This window comes from Schistocerca nitens, chromosome 11, assembly GCF_023898315.1.
Source record: "Schistocerca nitens isolate TAMUIC-IGC-003100 chromosome 11, iqSchNite1.1, whole genome shotgun sequence".
In the NCBI taxonomy this organism is placed as follows: Eukaryota; Metazoa; Arthropoda; class Insecta; order Orthoptera; family Acrididae; genus Schistocerca; species Schistocerca nitens.
In genome coordinates, this window is record NC_064624.1 from 22,581,024 (window position 1) to 22,602,297 (window position 21,274).

Here is a 21,274-nt window from a genome sequence, read left to right on the forward strand (position 1 = left end):
ACAATCACTGACATCACTGGCATAGTTGTCAATTGACCAGACTGCCGTCTTCCATGCAGAACACGATCGTATGGACATCTGGTTTACAGTTTGTAGGATTGTATCGTGAATGAAAAACAGGGCAGGGAAGTAGTTGTTTCTTGCTTTAATTTTGGATACCATGTAGTTTTCGCCATTCTGTATTCGGTCCTCAATTTGCACATGTAGTCTTCTTCATTTTTTCAGTTCTTCCTTACTTGCAAGCCAATCACGAATGGCTCTTTCTGTTGGAGGAGGACCAAAATACCACTCAGCTGCTTTGTTTCCATATTGTTCTGCATATGCTATTACCTTCAATTTATAGCCCACATCATACGAAACCTCTATTTTTCCATTAGGAAACTACTAAATAAAATACTCCTCTGTTACCAATAACACAAATCGCTTTCAGTTCAAGTTCACTGGCACTCTAGACTGCAATGACACATCATTGGCTAGGGAGTGTTCTGGGTTTGTAATGGCAGGACAGGAGGGGGACAGTGTTAGCAAGCTTGTGAGGCTCCACAACTTTTTCATCGCATCAGTGCACTACTGCTGCCAGTTGACTCCAGTGTTGCCAGATAGAGATAGGTTTCCCACAGCATTGAATATATGGCCTTTTTTAAGCCTGGCAGGAATTTTAAATCAAACACTGGACATTTATACATTACTTTTGAGAGTAAGACACACCTGAATGTTGTAGGAAATTTAATGAAGAAAAAAAGTGTCATAATCCGTAATGTATGGTGTGCTTTTGTTCTCTAAAATATAAGGTCAAATTGATGATGTATCTTTGTGAGTGGCACTCTTTGGGTGTCAGTGACCTGCCCTTCTTTCCCAACCTTCCTGTATCTATTACTAACTCTTTCCAGATAAGGGAACTGCTAATTCCAAAAGCTATGGAAGTTCCTTGTACTTTTGTGTGCATGTATTGCCAGAACTAGCTATTTCACCTCCTGAAGCTAGCTGAAGGCCAGCCATCTTGCCTGGCAAATTTGTAGTTTTGAACAATTCCAAAATGTGAACACGAGAGTAAAATATAATTTTCTGAACCTTATCTTTGTTTTTGCATCACGGTTTATCTGTAGTATCTATTTTCCTGCCTGCGGAGGAAAAACGTAAATAATTTCCCACATCTAATTTTTGAAAGTTAGAAGAAGGGGTTACAATGATGTGAAGAATCTTTGTCTTCACAATACATACCTAACATACTGATCAGTATGACACTTCCTGTGTGCTGATTTGAACTGCGTAGACCATGTTACAAAGTACATTTTGTCTGGCTACAGTGCTAGAGGCATTTTAAGTTTAAATTCATAATGTTTGCTGCCATATATGCAACTAAAAATACTGATTAAGTTTAATGTCAAGGATTCTTACTACTCAGAAGGTGGGTCAGGAAGAAAGTTTATATTTTTTGTTCGTTAACTTTAACCTACACATTTTTTTATAAAATGTGCTGTTAAAGAAAGAATTTACAGGGGATTTCTTTTATGGATGAAACAATAAAAGTTTCATTTGCCGAATAATTTACATAGTAATACATCTGCATATTAAGGCTCGTGCAATTGTTACACATTATTAATACTAGCTTTCTGTTAAAGATAATGTATAGTAAATTTGAGAGAGAGAGAGAGAGAGAGAGAGAGAGAGAGAGAGAGAGAGAGAGAGAATGTTGCAAAACTATAAACAAATCAGTTACAGTTGGTTCAATGTAGAGAAAGTGACAAGAAAATATCACAAGACTTCAGAAGAAAGGAAAGACAGCAACTTAGCAAATGTATGGATTTAAAGTCAAGAAAAAGTGAAAGAAAGAGTTGTGAACTCCTAAACTTCACTCCACATTAAATAATGAAATTTACTTATCAATAAGTAAAATGGAAAAAAAATGATTGACGTTGACAGGCAACAAAAGTATGAAGTAGTTAATTGTACCATCACTGATGTGGTGTCAGAAATTGATAAGCAAATTTTATATATATACAAAGACACTAACGTGTTCTCGAAAGAACAGTTATTGTTGATGACCGTGCAGCTTTTTCCCTGAAATAAATGATGACTAACTGACAACCTCAGCTGCTGACTGGTGTTGTTGTTATACCTCAATGTGGAAAGCTGAAAATGTGTGCCCCGACTGGGACTCGAACCCGGGATCTCCTGCTTACATGGCAGACGCTCTATCCATCTGAGCCACCGAGGACACAGATGAATAGCGCGACTGCAGGGACTTATCCCTTGCACGCTTCCCGTAAGACTCACATTCCCAACTGTCCACAATTCTACATATGTATTGTACCTTATAGACAAATGTCTGTAAGGGTGGGCAAATGTCTATGTCACATTCCCAACTGTCCACAATTCTACATATGTATTGTACCTTATAGACAAATGTCTATAAGGGTGGGCAAATGTCTATGTCACATTCCCAACTGTCCACAATTCTACATATGTATTGTACCTTATAGACAAATGTCTATAAGGGTGGGCAAATGTCTATAAGGTACAATACATATGTAGAATTGTGGACAGTTGGGAATGTGAGTCTCACGGGAAGCGTGCAAGGGTAAGTCCCTGCAGTCGCGCTATTCATCTGTGTCCTCGGTGGCTCAGATGGATAGAGCGTCTGCCATGTAAGCAGGAGATCCCGGGTTCGAGTCCCGGTCGGGGCACACATTTTCAGCTGTCCACATTGAGGTATAATAACAACACCAGTCAGCAGCTGAGGTTGTCAGTTAGTCATCATTTATTTCAAGCAAATTTTATATTTAATATTTCACTGTTTCATTAAAATCTCTCAATCTGCTGAATTGGGGATATGTGCAAAATGGATCTCTCAAATCTGGAGATCTACAGACAGACTTTGTAGAGAATGCTTCTCGGCGTAATGAGACAAAGGTCGAAGTGCTCATCATCACATGAACAACTACAGGCTTCACAGGTTTTGCTTGGATGCTGCGGAAACATTTTATCATGCCATCATCACTAATGAGATCTAACACATGAAAGTTTCTATAGCTATGTACTTATATATATTACACCTGAAGTAAAGAAGATGATCTCATGTCTCAAAAAAGTTTACAATTTGTTGAGATAGTTGTACTCCCCTATTAGAAAACAAGTACATGTTATCCAGTTTGTGTTCGAAAGTATTTAAAGTGAAAATGGACTGTTATTTTTTGCAGCATGTCATGGCAAAGTTGTGATGGATGCTATTTTGGTAGAAAATGAGGAGTGTGGAAACAGACAAAACACAGAAAAGGGTATGCTGGCTGAGCTACAGATTTTTATAAATGAGCACAAACTCTGATTCAAGCAAAAACCATGTTTTATGGTACTGGAAGATGGTTTCTGTACAACTTAGTGAGCATAACATACATTCAGGTCAAACGTTTTGATCATATTCAAAATAATAATTATTTTTTACCTTCAGCTATCATAATATTGTCGTCACTCCAACCCTGAAGCTTGAAAAAACCAACATCTTTTCATAACTGAGGATGCAACCCATCAAAGATGTGCTGGGTATTCGGAGGTGGAAAATGATTCTTGCGGGCACCAAATGCTGCAGACGAAGACAATAGCAACAGATGCTGTCAAGGATGTGCATATTGATCTGATAAATCCTGGACTGTGTCATGGCAGAAATTTTAAATGAGAGAGGTGTAAAACAATTTATGGCATCTCTGAAAATGCAGAGGCTATGGTAATGTTTTTGAAACCCATTACAAAGGCTACAATGTATTCACACAATACAAAAGTGGCAGCACTTTATGTTATAACTGAACAGATTTGAATATTAATAAATTAACCAATGATTATTTAAAAAGCCATAGATAGTACTTATATCTTTAGAATTGGGACCTACAACTGTGTTACGAGATAAATCTTTTTTTTAAATAAGAAAATGGCTCTGAGCACTATGGGACTCAACTGCTGTGGTCATAAGTCCCCTAGAACTTAGAACTACTTAAACCTAACTAACCTAAGGACAGCACACAACACCCAGCCATCACGAGGCAGAGAAAATCCCTGACCCCGCTGGGAATCGAACCCGGGAACCCGGGCGTGGGAAGCGAGAACGCTACCGCACGACCACGAGATGCGGGCTAAGAAAATGTAATATAATTAAAAACTGAAAGACTTATGTATTTAAATCATACAATTTATGTACAGTTTTAGTTTTTTATTGTATCAAAAATTGCATTATGAATAATGCTATTTGTGTCAGGCATGTATAGAATCTATGATGTCCCAAATGCAATTAGTTTTTGACTTTTATCTTCAAGATTTCAAGTTTTAGATATAATTACTGCATGTCTAATGTAACACATTCCTTGTGTATTTCTATTTTAAAGGAAGGGTGCAATTCAAATAATTTATGATATAAACATAATTTTCAAAAATTCTTTCAGGAGCTATTTTAATTCCACACAGCCAACCGTGTGAACACATTATCAATCATTTAGAAAAGTAATGTTACTATAGGCATTTAATGAGTAACTATACTGTTGTATTCCATTAAGAAATAGTTGTATCTCTATCCACTGCAACTACGAGGCCTACTGATCATACAACATATTCAAATTATTTCAAACATCAACTGGTGGATATTTAGTGCTTCAGCCATTTCTACAAGGAAGTAAACAAATTTATTAACTAATTTACAGGATCTTCATTGCATTTTATTCATGTCAAATTACTTTTAGAAACAATGCTCATTTTTTGATAATATTTCAATGCACCCCTTGAATTGTTCATTAAAATTATTTCAACCAATACTGTACCTCAGATCAAAAGTATTTAGTTTTCATGTTGGATAACTGTCACAACACAGCTGACCCATCACTACTCCTCAAATGTTCTGAGAAAAAATGGTGCACAGATTAAATTAACCTCTCAACAGAGCCATGTCATTTTATGGCAAGAAATTAAGAATCTTCTGACATTTATTCGGCCATAACCTCACTTGGGGACCCTATATATTTTGAGAAAATATTAAATTCTTTATTAACTTGACAACTAAAGACAATATGATTCATCATTGAAGACTTAGCACACATGCACTGAGTTAACTGTGTTGCAAAAGATATGTACAATACCAATCCGTGTTAGCACCATCTGTACCCAGACAAAGTGCTTAACAGACCAAGTGTTATTTTGAACATTATACATATTGGTTAGACAGAGATGAATGGAAACAGTTTACCAGTAAAATGAAAAAAGGTTACACCTATGTACCCATTTGTTGCAAGTATTTGGATGGTACATGGTTAATTGGATTTTTCTGTAAGTTTAATAGATAACAGATACAAATAAGGGAGACTTAAATAATCAATGAAACGTTCTCCTTCACTGTTTACAGCGGTCTCCCAATCCTGGGATGACTTTCATTCTGTAACTGCAGAAGTCACATGGTTTTAAGGTGAAGAACACTTTGAACAAGGTTCACAGTGTATTTACATCTTGAAAGGAAGTCCCTTGAAGGTTGTTCAATAGAGAGCAGAAAGGGAGAAAATCTGAGGGTGCAAGATCATTTGAATTAGGTGGGTGTGCAATGATTTCGAAACCCAAATCATATGTACTGTTTTTGGGTCAGTCTAGCAGACTGTGGGCAGGCATTATGCTGGAGTAGTGTCTTCCTGGTCGTTGTTCATGTACTGCATCTGCAACACATCTCAGTTGTTGACAGTAAATGTCAGCAGTAATCAGTGGTTACATCTCAAGGATGCAATTCGAAGAACACCACACAGGATGTACAACATTGTCTTTTGTGGATGCTTTTTGTTGCTGCTTTATTTGGGCTCAACCATTCCTTTCTTTTCCTTATTTTAGCACAAAGCCACCATTTGTCATCAGCATAATGATACAGTCTAGGGATGATTAGTGTTGCTCACAAGCAACTGATGACAGGCAAGCAAGAATGCACATATGGCCATCCAGTTTTGTGATTTTGGTTTAGTGCATGTGGTATCCATACACCCTATTTTTGAGCCTTCCCCATTGCATGAAAATGTCAAAGAGTCATGAAATGATCACAGTTCATTCAATTTGCCAGTTCTCAAATACAGTAACATGGCTCATTTTGAATTAATGGATTTAAATGATCTTCATCAAACCCTGAAGCTAAGTCAATAATGGTAAAACAAATCTCCTTACAATTACAAACCCATATTCTTGCAAAGCTCTGTCCAATGGCATTAAACAAACAGGGTGCAAATGTTTCTGGCTGCCTCCACTGCTATTACCCCTGTACAGAATCCAAACAAATGAATATGTCAACAGCACTCCTATTTCTCCACTTGGCACTCCACTTTGATAAATAAATCCTCAGCAACTGGAATACCAACATGCAAAATGAAAGTGCTATCAACTTAAGCACAAGCATAATGTTTAGAAAAACTGAGATAACATCAGGCCATGAAAATAATAATTTCTTAACAGTAGCTGAAAAAACAGGGGGGGGGGAGAGGGGGGGGGGGGAGAGTGACCACTGAAATTACATCCATAAGACTCAGTCAAGAAGTCTATACTTTACCAGACATCAGTACCATCAGATGAATGGTCAAATCAATTACAAGAATCATCTAGTGGCAGAAGCAGGAACTCTTCTTGTTATGATCTAATAATCTAATTAATAAAATATTGTGCTGAATTTACAGCATAACTGAAGTATGTAGTAGAAGTGGAGAAAACCTACTGGCAATACATTACAACCTTGATCTCCCTTTACTTGGGAAACTACAGTGTTACTGTGTTAAAAGAATTACACTTACAAGAACTGAATCTTAGCTTAACAATAAAAAACTGTGTCATAGTACTAAATGATACCTTGGGAGGAAACCTGAATACAAAATGGAGAAACAATACATACAATTCCCACAGGGCTCAGCATTTGATTTATCCTGACCTACATAAAAGTTGCGGTAAAACCACTGCAGATGCCTTCAAAATCTGCAATGCTTGCTGATGACAAGAACACTGATAACAGGCAAACACATTCTTACTACAAACAGCCAGGAGAATAATGGAACATGCTTGCAACTGGTTTACAGGCAACAGAACAAAAATTCAACATTTATACTTACAAAAACACACATAATGCAATTCCAAACAAATCCAAATGACTTACAGATACAAGGAGATATCAATGACAGACACTAGATGAGGATCCATGAGTTAAGTTCTTGGGCATTCGGATTGATAATGAATTAAGGAGGCACCAGCATGAGAATGAGTTACCCAAAAAGCACATGCCTTTCTGCCTTGCAATTAATCAATGTTCCTCCAGAGTGTCAACTTGCAGAAATGCTTCCTAGCATCCTTTCACTCAGTAGTATCATATAGGATAATCTTCTAGGGTATGGCAGCTATGAACAAATTAGTATTTACAAGCTTGTAGTAGGAATGTGATGTGATGTTGACAACTGAAAACCTTGCATAAACCTCTTCATTGACCTAGAGAATCTTTCATCTATCAGTAATGTCTATTTCTTCAAGCAGCAGGCCACTTCTGATTGCTTTACATGTTATAAAATGAGTCTTCAAGGGATGACTAACTGGTAGCTGCAACATTAATAAGGGTAATGTGCTGTGCAATATGAGACAGGAAGTTTTTTGGTAGTGATCATGATTTGTAATTCAAATTATGTAATGTGATGAACAGTTTAGTGGGATTAGCACTGAACTGAATCTGAAGAGAAGGGATTTTTGGAACAAATTTAAGAAATTTGACAATATTAGAAAACACATAGATGGACTAACAGAAGAGATGGAAAATTATCAGACATACAATTTTTCATATGGATGGTGTATCACTGGATTGGAACCTGCACAGAACAGCACTTCTTAACAGCAAGCACCCTGAGTGATTGATGAGCTAACACGGCTGCAGACCTGACCTTGAAATTTGCTACAGCTCACAGTATGGTATCTTTTTTATTGATGGGAGTTTGTGAAAGGCTCCACCTATGTGCCTCCTCTTCCAACAACTTTGGATGAACTATGATGCTACATGGGAACAGCAGTGAGTTTCCTAAACCGACATGCTTGCAAATGCATGGATCAAGTCTATCGCCTGGATGCTTATATGTGTTGAAAGGAATTTTGATATTTGTGATCAGTAAATAACGAATATGATCCTAAACACAGCTGTGAAAAGCACCTTAATGTTGTATGTGCACACATATAAAATGTAAGGAACAGGAAAATCATATGGTTCCTTTGTAAATAAAGGCCATGCAGGCATGTATAGAAGTAAAAATGTGACCAAAATTCTGTACCTTTATTTGTGACAAAGTTATAGCCTTGTGAAATCTGATGATTTTAAACATCATGAAGAATTGCTTGTACATGTATAACTTCTTTCAGTAAAATATGGTAACATTAATTTTGTCTTCATGGGTTGCATTGATTATTGAATGTTTCATAATTTTTTTCATAAAATTAAATTTCTTTTCAACACTGTAACCTCTGCTCCAGCTACAGTTGGGGTGTGAATGATATTCATTTGTTCATTCTTTGATTTACACATTGCATTCCATAAAAAAAAAAAAAAATGTGGATGGATGTGGGATGAGCCAGGCTGCAAATCTGAAGGCAGAAGCTCCCACAGGAATTTACCATTGCGAAGAAAACTTACAACCAGCTGTTTATGACGCGCTAATCTACCGAAACTGTTAATTATGGGAATTGCTAATAGATTATTTTGTATATATGTATACATACTTTGACTACTATTAAAAACATCACTGTCACTCCTATTAAATTTGTCAGCTACTTATTTTGCCTAGTATCTCCAAATACATCAATACTTTGCTATCCACCTAATGGCATGTGGCAAAGGGTACCCCATAACCCTGCTGGTCATTTTCTTTCCCATTCCACTCGCAAATATGAGAGAAGAAGACTGTATATGTGCCTCCATGACAGCCCTGATTTCTCAGTTTTTATCTTCATAGTCCTTATGTGCAATTTAAGAAACAACAAAATCGTTCAGCAGTCAGCTTCAAATGGCAGTTCTCTAAATTTCTCAATACTGTTCCTCAAAAGAACAACCTCTTTTCTCTGGGAATTCTTGTTTGAGGTCCTGAAGCATCTCCGTAACACTTGTGTGTTATTTGAACCTACCAGTAACACATGTAGCAGCCTGCCACTGAATTGCTCCTCCAACAAAGTGTTACTTTGCTACACTGCTAGCTTGCTCTAGCTTCTCATACAATTACCAAATATAATTCCCAATTCAACAATTAATACAGAATATTGCTGGCCATGTGCCAGTATCAAAATGGTCAGTCCTATTTTTCAGCATCATTATTAAGCACTAGCATTTTATGTTCTCCATACCACGAAGACTGCATGTCGTGCTAGCTGACAGAACTACGATGTTCACCTCACAGCTGCATGTGTTACTCAAGATCACTGTTATGGTCACACATCCTGCTCTTACATTTGCTGCTCAGGTGTCTACCACTATTTAATTTATGTTACATATTTTCAGAGTAACAAGTGGGGTACACGTCAGTGATTTCAGTGCCAACAACATGACATGGTTTTCCAGACCACACAACCAGCAACACACTGTTCTGCACACTTGCTATGGGAGCCGCACTCCCTGCAGTGGACACTATCCCTGAACCTCTGGCCCTAGTGCTATGGGGACATCTTGTTTGACGTGTGATCTCTTGGGCTGCATACGAAGGCCAATAAGTGGTCACCAACTACAATCCAGCCACTTTGACAACTACAGCTATGCCCTAGAACACACTACAGTTCGCTGTTTTGGTCAAACTCCTCATATGCACATCCATGACTACTATGCATGGCATTCTCATTTCTGCATAACCCTTTTTGTGAAACACTACTACTGTTTCACTTACTGTCTTGTCTGCTTGTGATGCAATGCATCCCTTTAATTTGTTTAAAATGGCATAGTATGAGTCTATGTGACGGTAAGTCTTGGCCTGTTAGCTGTAAATCAGCTACACTCCTTTACATACTCTGAGCTGTCCCTAGCATGATAGCTTGATTCCTTGACCTGTATGCTTGTATAATCACCACACATTTCAGTGCCTGAAGTATCCTTTATAACTGCAACAAGTTGTTTTATGAACAATGAGATGAAAAATGAGCCAGTACCTAACGTTCTGCAATTGTGTGTTGAATGTTCCCCTCTCTTTGCCTTATTTCAGGTTGTGGCCAAAGTATCAGGGCTGATCCGCAATACACAAATTTTATCTCTCTTTTTCAAACCCCCAAAATTTTTTAGGACAAATTCAAGAATAACTATGATTCACACAAAAGATAAGAATAGCCAATCTTCTTTTGAATTGTATTTATCAGAAGTTATCGAAAGGAGGAATAATTCTCAAATGATCTACACTATTAGAACTTACACTTCATCTAAACGTGAATTCTGTTTATCCATCACACACAACCATTATACAATATACTTGATATCAACAAGGTCAGCCACCAGTCCCCTTCCACTTCTATTTAAAACAGCACGTACCAGGTGGCATGAAAGTCAGGTGCAGGAGTACAAGAATACTCTACAATTATGAACAGAAACAAGTTCCAGAAAACTGACAATCTGTAACAATTCCACTGTAATGCATCCTATATTCTACACTATTGCCTGACTACAAGCAATAAATCAGAGATGTAAATACTTACAATATTCTCTGTTACATTCATTTCCAAATTTAGTTCAGGGTCCTCCTTGATAAAATCAGTGGACCAAGATATTCCCAATGGATCTCTAACAGACTGAAAGAAGAAAACAACCTGAATTATAACTGCTGACTAACTTCTGTACGTATGACAAATTTTTGGTCATTAATCAAATGAATATGGCATTTGACACATTATCAGCAAAATTAACCAAATTTAATGCTATTTATACAGCTTCTTGCTCTGTTAGCATGTATTTTCAGTGCCTGCTCTCTAGGAAACAATTAAAATTTATGTCGTGTACTGGACGAAAATCATACAGAATTACATACAGCGAAAGTTGGATTTCAGTAATGATGTAAATACTACAGTGAATAATGACTAGGAACTTTACAATATACCCATCTCATATCAAAGTTCCACATCATCTGCTATAGCACTGTGAGAAAGAGACATAACATTAAAATTTACTTCCAAAAGCAACTCTTCTTTGCTCTGTTGACACCGGGTATGTACTGAAAGCATTCATTACATAGAATCATAATAAAAAATTAATGCAAGGTTAATGGTTTGTAAGGATCTGCTTGTTACAAGTGCTGTTAAAATACCATCGGTAATAACCTACAAATAGCACATCTAAATAGTGTCACCCCCCCCCCCCCATGAACCATGGACCTTGCCGTTGGTGGGGAGGCTTGCGTGCCTCAGCGATACAGATAGCCGTACCGTAGGTACAACCACAACGGAGGGGTATCTGTTGAGAGGCCAGACAAACGTGTGGTTCCTGAAGAGGGGCAGCAGCCTTTTCAGTAGTTGCAAGGGCAACAGTCTGGATGATTGACTATCTGGCCTTGTAACAATAACCAAAACGGCCTTGCTGTGCTGGTACTGCGAACGGCTGAAAGCAAGGGGAAACTACGGCCGTAATTTTTCCCGAGGGCATGCAGCTTTACTGTATGATTAAATGATGATGGCGTCCTCTTGGGTAAAATATTCCAGAGGTAAAATAGTCCCCCATTCGGATCTCCGGGCGGGGACTACTCAAGAGGATGTCGTTATCAGGAGAAAGAAAACTGGCGTTCTACGGATCGGAGCGTGGAATGTCAGGTCCCTTAATCGGGCAGGTAGGTTAGAAAATTTGAAAAGGGAAATGGATAGGTTAAAGTTAGATATAGTGGGAATTAGTGAAGTTCGATGGCAGGAGGAACAAGACTTCTGGTCAGGTGACTACAGGGTTATAAACACAAAGTCAAATAGGGGTAATGCAGGAGTAGGTTTAATAATGAATAGGAAAATAGGAACGCGGGTAAGCTACTACAAACAGCTTAGTGAACGCATTATTGTGGCCAAGATAGATACGAAGCCCACACCTACTACAGTAGTACAAGTTTATATGCCAACTAGCTCTGCAGATGATGAAGAAATTGAAGAAATGTATGATGAAATAAAAGAAATTATTCAGATTGTGAAGGGAGACGAAAATTTAATAGTCATGGGTGACTGGAATTCAAGTGTAGGAAAAGGAAGAGAAGGAAACGTAGTAGGTGAATATGGAGTGGGGCTAAGAAATGAAAGAGGAAGCCGCCTGGTAGAATTTTGCACAGAGCACAATTTAATCATAGCTAACACTTGGTTTAAGAATCATGATAGAAGGTTGTATACATGGAAGAACCCTGGAGATACTAAAAGGTATCAGATTGATTATATAATGGTAAGACAGAGATTTAGGAACCAGGTTTTAAATTGTAAGACATTTCCAGGGGCAGATGTGGACTCTGACCACAATCTATTGGTTATGACCTGTAGATTAAAACTGAAGAAACTGCAAAAAGGTGGGAATTTAAGGAGATGGGACCTGGATAAACTGACTAAACCAGAGGTTGTACAGAGGTTCAGGGAGAGCATAAGGGAACAATTGACAGGAATGGGGGAAAGAAATACAGTAGAAGAAGAATGGGTAGCTTTGAGGGATGAAGTAGTGAAGGCAGCAGAGGATCAATTAGGTAAAAAGACGAGGGCTAGTAGAAATCCTTGGGTAACAGAAGAAATATTGAATTTAATTGATGAAAGGAGAAAATATAAAAATGCAGTAAATGAAGCAGGCAAAAAGGAATACAAACGTCTCAAAAATGAGATCGACAGGAAGTGCAAAATGGCTAAGCAGGGATGGCTAGAGGACAAATGTAAGGATGTAGAGGCTTATCTTACTAGGGGTAAGATAGATACTGCCTACAGGAAAATTAAAGAGACCTTTGGAGATAAGAGAACCACTTGTATGAACATCAAGAGCTCAGATGGAAACCCAGTTCTAAGCAAAGAAGGGAAAGCAGAAAGGTGGAAGGAGTATATAGAGGGTCTATACAAGGGCGATGTACTTGAGGACAATATTATGGAAATGGAAGAGGATGTAGATGAAGATGAAATGGGAGATACGATACTGCGTGAAGAGTTTGACAGAGCACTGAAAGACCTGAGTCGAAACAAGGCCCTGGGAGTAGACAACATTCCATTAGAACTACTGACGGCCTTGGGAGAGCCAGTCCTGACAAAACTCTACCATCTGGTGAGCAAGATGTATGAAACAGGCGAAATACCCTCAGACTTCAAGAAGAATATAATAATTCCAATCCCAAAGAAAGCAGGTGTTGACAGATGTGAGAATTACCAAACAATCAGTTTAATAAGCCACAGCTGCAAAATACTAACACGAATTCTTTACAGACGAATGGAAAAACTAGTAGAAGCCGACCTCGGGGAAGATCAGTTTGGATTCCGTAGAAATACTGGAACACGTGAGGCAATACTAACCTTACGACTTATCTTAGAAGAAAGATTAAGGAAAGGCAAACCTACGTTTCTAGCATTTGTAGACTTAGAGAAAGCTTTTGACAATGTTGACTGGAATACTCTCTTTCAAATTCTAAAGGTGGCAGGGGTAAAATACAGGGAGCGAAAGGCTATTTACAATTTGTACAGAAACCAGATGGCAGTTATAAGAGTTGAGGGACATGAAAGGGAAGCAGTGGTTGAGAAGGGAGTAAGACAGGGTTGTAGCCTCTCCCCGATGTTATTCAATCTGTATATTGAGCAAGCAGTAAAGGAAACAAAAGAAAAATTCGGAGTAGGTATTAAAATCCATGGAGAAGAAATAAAAACTTTGAGGTTCGCCAATGACATTGTAATTCTGTCAGAGACAGCAAAGGACTTGGAAGAGCAGTTGAATGGAATGGATGGTGTCTTGAAGGGAGGATATAAGATGAACATCAACAAAAGCAAAACGAGGATAATGGAATGTAGTCGAATTAAGTCGGGTGATGTTGAGGGTATTAGACTAGGAAATGAGACACTTAAAGTAGTAAAGGAGTTTTGCTATTTGGGGAGCAAAATAACTGATGATGGTCGAAGTAGAGCGGATATAAAATGTAGACTGGCAATGGCAAGGAAAGCGTTTCTGAAGAAGAGAAATTTGTTAACATCGAGTATAGATTTAAGTGTCAGGAAGTCTTTTCTGAAAGTATTTGTATGGAGTGTAGCCATGTATGGAAGTGAAACATGGGCGATAAATAGTTTGGACAAGAAGAGAATAGAAGCTTTCGAAATGTCGTGCTACAGAAGAATGCTGAAGATTAGATGGGTAGATCACATAACTAATGGGGAGGTACTGAACAGGATTTGGGAGAAGAGGAGTTTGTGGCACAACTTGACCAGAAGAAGGGATCGGTTGGTAGGACATGTTCTGAGGCATCAAGGGATCACCAATTTAGTATTGGAGGGCAGCGTGGAGGGTAAAAATCGTAGGGGGAGACCAAGAGATGCATACACTAAGCAGATTCAGAAGGATGTAGGTTGCAGTAGGTACTGGGAGATGAAGAAGCTTGCACAGGACAGAGTAGCATGGAGAGCTGCATCAAACCAGTCTCAGGACTGAAGACCACAACAACAACAACAACAACAACAACAAATAGTGTCAACTGGAAGACCACAAAAAGTCTTGAAAATAACTGGTATCATAGGTTACAATTGTTCACCATCCATGAAAATTCAGCTTGAATTGCCCATTTTTGTATCATGACATTCTTACTACACTTTCGAAACAATACAATGCTTGCATGAAAACTTATATTATGCTCAGATCCTACAGCATTTTGTTTCAGTTTGGGATCTTGCTTTACCAAAACAGTAGCGCCATCAGCCTTTAATGGGTCTTCAAGAAACTGAAAAACGGAAAAGTTAAGGGCTCAAGGCTTCTGTCTTTTATTCCTACATGGCTCTTTCATAGAGTGGTGGGGTGGAGAGGGCGCGGGGTTGTAAAGAGAGGGGGGGTGGATGGAGAGGGGGGGTGGATGGAGAGGGGGGGTGGAGAGGGAGAGGGGGGTGGGTGGAGAGGGAGAGGGGGGTGGGTGGAGAGGGAGAGGGGGGTGGGTGGAGAGGGAGAGGGGGGTGGGTGGAGAGGGAGAGGGGGGTGGGTGGAGAGGGAGAGGGGGGTGGGTGGAGAGGGAGAGGGGGGTGGGTGGAGAGGGAGAGGGGGGTGGGTGGAGAGGGAGAGGGGGGTGGGTGGAGAGGGAGAGGGGGGTGGGTGGAGAGGGAGAGGGGGGTGGGTGGAGAGGGAGAGGGGGGTGGGTGGAGAGGGAGAGGGGGTGGGTGGAGAGGGAGAGGGGGTGGGTGGAGAGGGAGAGGGGGTGGGTGGAGAGGGAGAGGGGGGTGGATGGATAGGGAGAGGGGGGTGGATGGAGAGGGAGAGGGGGGTGGATGGAGAGGGAGAGGGGGGTGGATGGAGAGGGAGAGGGGGGTGGATGGAGAGGGAGAGGGGGGTGGATGGAGAGGGAGAGGGGGTTGGATGGAGAGGGAGAGGGGGTTGGATGGAGAGGGAGAGGGGGGTGGATGGAGAGGGAGAGGGGGGTGGATGGAGAGGGAGAGGGGGGTGGATGGAGAGGGAGAGGGGGGTGGATGGAGAGGGAGAGGGGGGTGGATGGAGAGGGAGAGGGGGGTGGATGGAGAGGGAGAGGGGGGTGGATGGAGAGGGAGAGGGGGGTGGATGGAGAGGGAGAGGGGGGTGGATGGAGAGGGAGAGGGGGTGGATGGAGAGGGAGAGGGGGGTGGATGGAGAGGGAGAGGGGGTGGATGGAGAGGGAGAGGGGGTGGATGGAGAGGGAGAGGGGGTGGATGGAGAGGGAGAGGGGGTGGATGGAGAGGGAGAGGGGGTGGATGGAGAGGGAGGAGGGGGTGGATGGAGAGGGAGGAGGGGGGTGGATGGAGAGGGAGAGGGGGGTGGATGGAGAGGGAGAGGGGGGTGGATGGAGAGGGAGAGGGGGGTGGATGGAGAGGGAGAGGGGGGTAGATGGAGAGGGAGAGGGGGTAGATGGAGAGGGAGAGGGGGGTAGATGGAGAGGGAGAGGGGGTGGATGGAGAGGGAGAGGGGGGTGGATGGAGAGGGAGAGGGGGTGGATGGAGAGGGAGAGGGGGTGGATGGAGAGGGAGAGGGGGTGGATGGAGAGGGAGAGGGGGTGGATGGAGAGGGAGAGGGGGTGGATGGAGAGGGAGAGGGGGTGGATGGAGAGGGAGAGGGGGTGGATGGAGAGGGAGAGGGGGTGGATGGAGAGGGAGAGGGGGTGGATGGAGAGGGAGAGGGGGTGGATGGAGAGGGAGAGGGGGTGGATGGAGAGGGAGACGGGGTGGATGGAGAGGGAGAGGGGGGTGGATGGAGAGGGAGAGGGGGGTGGATGGAGAGGGAGAGGGGGGTGGATGGAGAGGGAGAGGGGGGTGGATGGAGAGGGAGAGGGGGGTGGATGGAGAGGGAGAGGGGGGTGGATGGAGAGGGAGAGGGGGGTGGATGGAGAGGGAGAGGGGGGTGGATGGAGAGGGAGAGGGGGGTGGATGGAGAGGGAGAGGGGGGTGGATGGAGAGGGAGAGGGGGGTGGATGGAGAGGGAGAGAGGGTGGATGGAGAGGGAGAGAGGGTGGATGGAGAGGGAGAGAGGGTGGATGGAGAGGGAGAGGGGTTGGTTGGTTTCTGGGATGAAACGGACCAGACTGCCACGGTCATCGGTCCCTTTTTCCAGATACTAAAAACACCCACAGAGAATAAAAACGATTAACAGAATAGATCGCAGACGACACAGAACAAGGGAAATTTAGACAAAGACCAGACAAAATGGACTAAAATCACAGAGTGTGACGGTGATTGGCCGACCATAGAAATAAAAAAGGAAAAGCCAACCACTCAGATACACATTAAAAAATCAGTTTAAAATCTTAGGCCAAAAGCCAGAATCAACACAAAACAATAAAATAAAATGGAAACACTCAGATTAAATGATAAAAAAACCCTGCCTGAATAAAACGGAAAACTAAGTCAGCCATTGCAGAGTCATCTGTTATAAGAGCAGGGAGCGTGTCAGGTAATGCGAACGACTGCCTGAGCACAGCTAAAAGTGGACAGTCCAATAAAATGTGGACCACTGTCAAAACAGAGCCGCAGCGACATAAGGTGGGTCCTCACGTCGCAATAAGTGGCCGTGCATCATCCATGTGTGCCCAATGCGCAGCCGGCAGAGGACAAGAGACTCCTTGCGAGAGCCCCGCAAGGAGGAGCTCCACACACCGGTAGCCTCCTTGATGGGCCGAAGTTTATTTCGTGAAGGCAGGACGCGCCATTCGGTGTCACAGAGGTCCAGAAATTTTGATGCGTAGGAACACTCGCAAATCTGTCTCCAGGAGGCCAATGTACAGAGATGGTGTACTGGTGGCCTCTTTCGCCAGGCAGTCAACATTTTCATTTCCGGGTATCCCAACATGGCCTGGGGTCCAAACAAAGACCACAGAGCGGCCGCAACGCGCAAGAGTATGCAGGGACTCCTGGATAGCCATCACCAGATGAGAATGAGGAAAACACTGGTCGAGAGCTCGTAAACCGCTCAGGGAATCGCTACAGATCACGAAGGACTCACCTGAGCAGGAGCGGATATACTCTAGGGTACGAAAGATGGCGACCAGGTCAGCAGTGTAAACGCTGCAGCCAGCCGGCAATGAACATTGTTCGGAATGGTCAGCAGTGTAAACGCTGCAGCCAGCCGGCAATGAACATTGTTCGGAATGGTCCCCTAGAGTAAACGCATAACCGACACGACCAGCAACCATCGAGCCGTCAGTGTACGCAATGCCAGAGTTCTGATACATTGCAAGGAGGGAAAGAAAGCGGCGGCGGAAGGCCTCCGGAGGGACTGAGTCCTTCGGGCCCTGTGCCAATTCCAGCTGAAGGCGAGGACGAGGCACACACCATGGGGGTGTACGGAGAGGTGCCCGGAAAGGAGGCAGAAGAGGTAAAGCCCCGAGACTCCAGTACCCAATTCAACCGCCGGCTCACCATCCGTTCAAGCAACTTGCAAAGAACATTGGTGAGGCTAATGGGACGGTAGCTGTCCACGTCCAAAGGGTTCTTTCCAGGTTTCAAAACGGGGATAACAATACTTTCCCGCCATTGCGACGGAAACTCCCCCTTGACCCAAATACGGTTGTAAAGGTCGCGGAGGCGTCACTGGCAGTCCACTGAAAGGTGTTTCAGCATCTGACGGTGGATGCCATCTGGCCCAGGAGCGGTATCAGGACAAGCGGCGAGGGCACTGCGAAATTCCCACTCGCTGAATGGAACATTGTACGATTCAGGATGGTGGGTGCGAAAAGAAAGGCTCCGATGTTCCACCCGCTCTTTAATGGTGTGGAAGGCCAGTGGGTAATTGGAAGAAGCGGAACTAAGAGCAAAATGCTCTGCCAAGCTGTTGGCAATTTCGTCGGAGTCTGTACAAACTGCTCCATTCAGTGAGAGCGCAGGGACGCTGACAGGGGTCCGATAGCCATAGAGGCGTCAGATCTTGGCCCAGACCTGCGATGGAGGACAAAGGTGGTCACATACCGCTCCCAGCACTCCTGCTTGCTTTGGCGGATAAGGCGGCAGGCCCGTGCACGCAGCTGTTTGAAGGTGATGAAGTGTTCAATGCAGGGATGTCGCTTGTGACACTGGAGCGCCCGCCGGCGATCTTTAATCGCTTCAGCGATCTCAGGCGACCACCAAGGCACAGTCCACGGCCGAGGGGACCCAGAAGAACGGGGAATGGCAAATTCGGCAGCAGTAACGATGCCGGTGGTGACTGATTGAACCACCGCATCAATATCATCAGTAGAGAGAGGCTCAATAGCGGCAGCGGAGGAGAACAATTCCCAGTCAGCCTTATTCATAGCCCATCTGCTAGGGCGTCCAGAAGAGTGTCGCCGTGGCAGTGACAGAAAGATCGGAAGCTGGTCACTACCACACAGGTTGTCATGCACTCTCCATTGGACAGATGGTGAGAAGCGAGGGCTGCAGATGGAAAGGTCGATGGCAGAGTATGTGCCATGCGCAACTCTGAAGTGTGTGAAGGAACCATCATTTAAAAGTGGAAGATCGGGCTGTGCCAATAATTGCTCAATGGTGGCGCCCCGACCGGTCGCCACTGACCCACCCCACAGAGGGTTATGGGCATCGAAGTCGCCCAGTAACAAGAAAGGAGGCGGCAATTGGGCTATCAGAGCAGCCAGGACATGCTGCGCATCACCACCATCTGGTGGAAGGTAAAGACTGCAGACGGTAACAGCCTGTGGCGTCCACACCCGAACAGCAACAGCCTCTAAAGCTGTTTGTAGAGGTACAGACTCGCTGTGAAAAGAGTTAAGGACATATATGCAGGCGCCACCAGACAGCCTTTCGTAAGCTGCCCGGTTCTTATAATAACCCCATAGCCACGGAGGGCGGGGGTTCGCATCGCTGGAAACCAAGTTTCCTGAAGAGGAATGCAGTAGAAAGGGTGAAGGCTGATAAGTTGTCTGAGCTCAGCTAGATGGTGGATGATATTGTCCATTGATGGGAAAGGCGTGAAGGTGCTGGGGAGGCATATTACGCCTCCTGGGCCCTGCTGCTACTGAGTCTCTACCTGTACAACAGCCATCCATTGCATCCGAGGGATTGGCGAGATCCAGGTCCTCACCGGACGCCAGAATCTCCACCTCATCTTCGGATGCAGAGTTAGAAGGTTGCGGTGGGACAGGTGCCACCGTAATGTCAGGATACTTGGGAGCTTTTTTCTTGGACTGCTTTGCGTGCTGTGCCTTCGGTGGTTCTGGCTGGGAGGGCCTCACTGGGTCAGTCTCAGGGACTGAAGACGACCGTGACGCCCTACGACCAGCGACTGGTGGGTGTTTGAGATACTTGCGGGTGTCCACTTTGGCACTGGGCAAAGCCTGGGATGGGAAGGTCCCAAGGGACCCCTTCCAGGCGAGAGGAGCCGAAGAAGGCTCACGCTTCTCCGGCTGGGAAGGGGGAACAGATGTCCCCGATGGTTGGGGTGGTGTTGCTCCTGAAGTAGATGGAGCAGGAGCAACAGGGAGTGAAGTGCCCCCAACAACAAAGGGGGCCGGGAATTCTGACAGAGCTGAGATCGAACTGTAGCTGACGACATGGTAGAGGTTCGAACCGGTGTTGCAGCAGCATCATAGGTGGATGTCATGGGCACAGGATGTAGCCGCTCATATTTCCGCCTTGCCTCGGTGCAGGTCAGGCAGTCCAGGGTCTTATATTCCATTATCCTCCTTTCCTTCTGGAAGATCCGACAGTCCGGTGAGCAGGGAGAATGGTGTTCTCCGCAGTTAACACAGATGGGAGGCGGAGCACATGGAGTATTGGGATGAGAAGGACGTCCACAATCTCGACATGTGATGCCGAAGTACAGCGAGATGACATGTGCCCGAACTTCCAGCATTTAAACACAGCATCGGAGGAGGGATATGTGGCTTCACATCACAATGGTAAACCATCACCTTGACCTTTTCGGGTAAAACATCACCTTCGAAGGCCAAGATGAAGGCACCGGTGGCTACCTGATTATCCCTCGGACCCCGATGGACGCGCCGGACGAAGTGAACACCTCGTCGTTAGGTTGGTACGTAGTTCGTCAGACTGCAGAAGAAGATCCCTGTGGAATATAATACCCTGGACCATGTTGAGACTCTTATGCGGCGTGATGCTAACTGAAACATCCCCCAACTTGTCACAATTGAGCAACCTCCATGACTGGGCAGAGGATGCTGTTTTGATGAGTACTGAACCAGAGCGCATTTTGGACAAGCCCTCCACCTCCCCAAACTTGTCCTCTAAATGCTCCACAAAAAACTGGGGCTTGGTCAACAAACGATTCCCCATCAACTCGCGTACACACGAGGTACCGGGGTGAATATTCTCCACTGCCTTCTTTAGCCATACGTTCCTCCCATGGAGTGGCCAGGGAGGGAAATGATCTTGGTTCGTATTTCTTGCCGTTGAGGTTAGACCTTGATCGCTTAGAGACTGCTGGTGGAGGCCCACCAGCGAGAGATGATGTACCACGCTTCATTGCGGGTCATCCGCCCCGATGCCACCCACTCCAACCAGGGGCTCTCCCCACGGGCGCCACCCAGCCACAGCAAAGACCACCTGGCAGGATGGCCCTTGCCGGGAGTCCCGATGCCCCAGAGGGATAGGCATCTACTCCTCGGCATACGTGGGGAGGTAGCAGCTCAGGCAT

General features: G+C 43.9%; 1 protein-coding gene across 6 annotated transcripts in view; it reads right to left on the reverse strand.

The window, feature by feature from the left end:
- Positions 1 to 21,274, reverse strand: part of LOC126212857 (zinc finger protein 91-like) — a 152,756-nt gene that overhangs the window by 93,319 nt on the left and 38,163 nt on the right. For all 6 annotated transcript variants that reach the window (XM_049940301.1, XM_049940297.1, XM_049940296.1 and 3 more), the window contains one exon: positions 10,690 to 10,782. In XM_049940301.1, the coding sequence (XP_049796258.1) occupies positions 10,690 to 10,782 (93 nt within the window). The remainder of the gene's footprint in view (positions 1 to 10,689; positions 10,783 to 21,274) is intronic.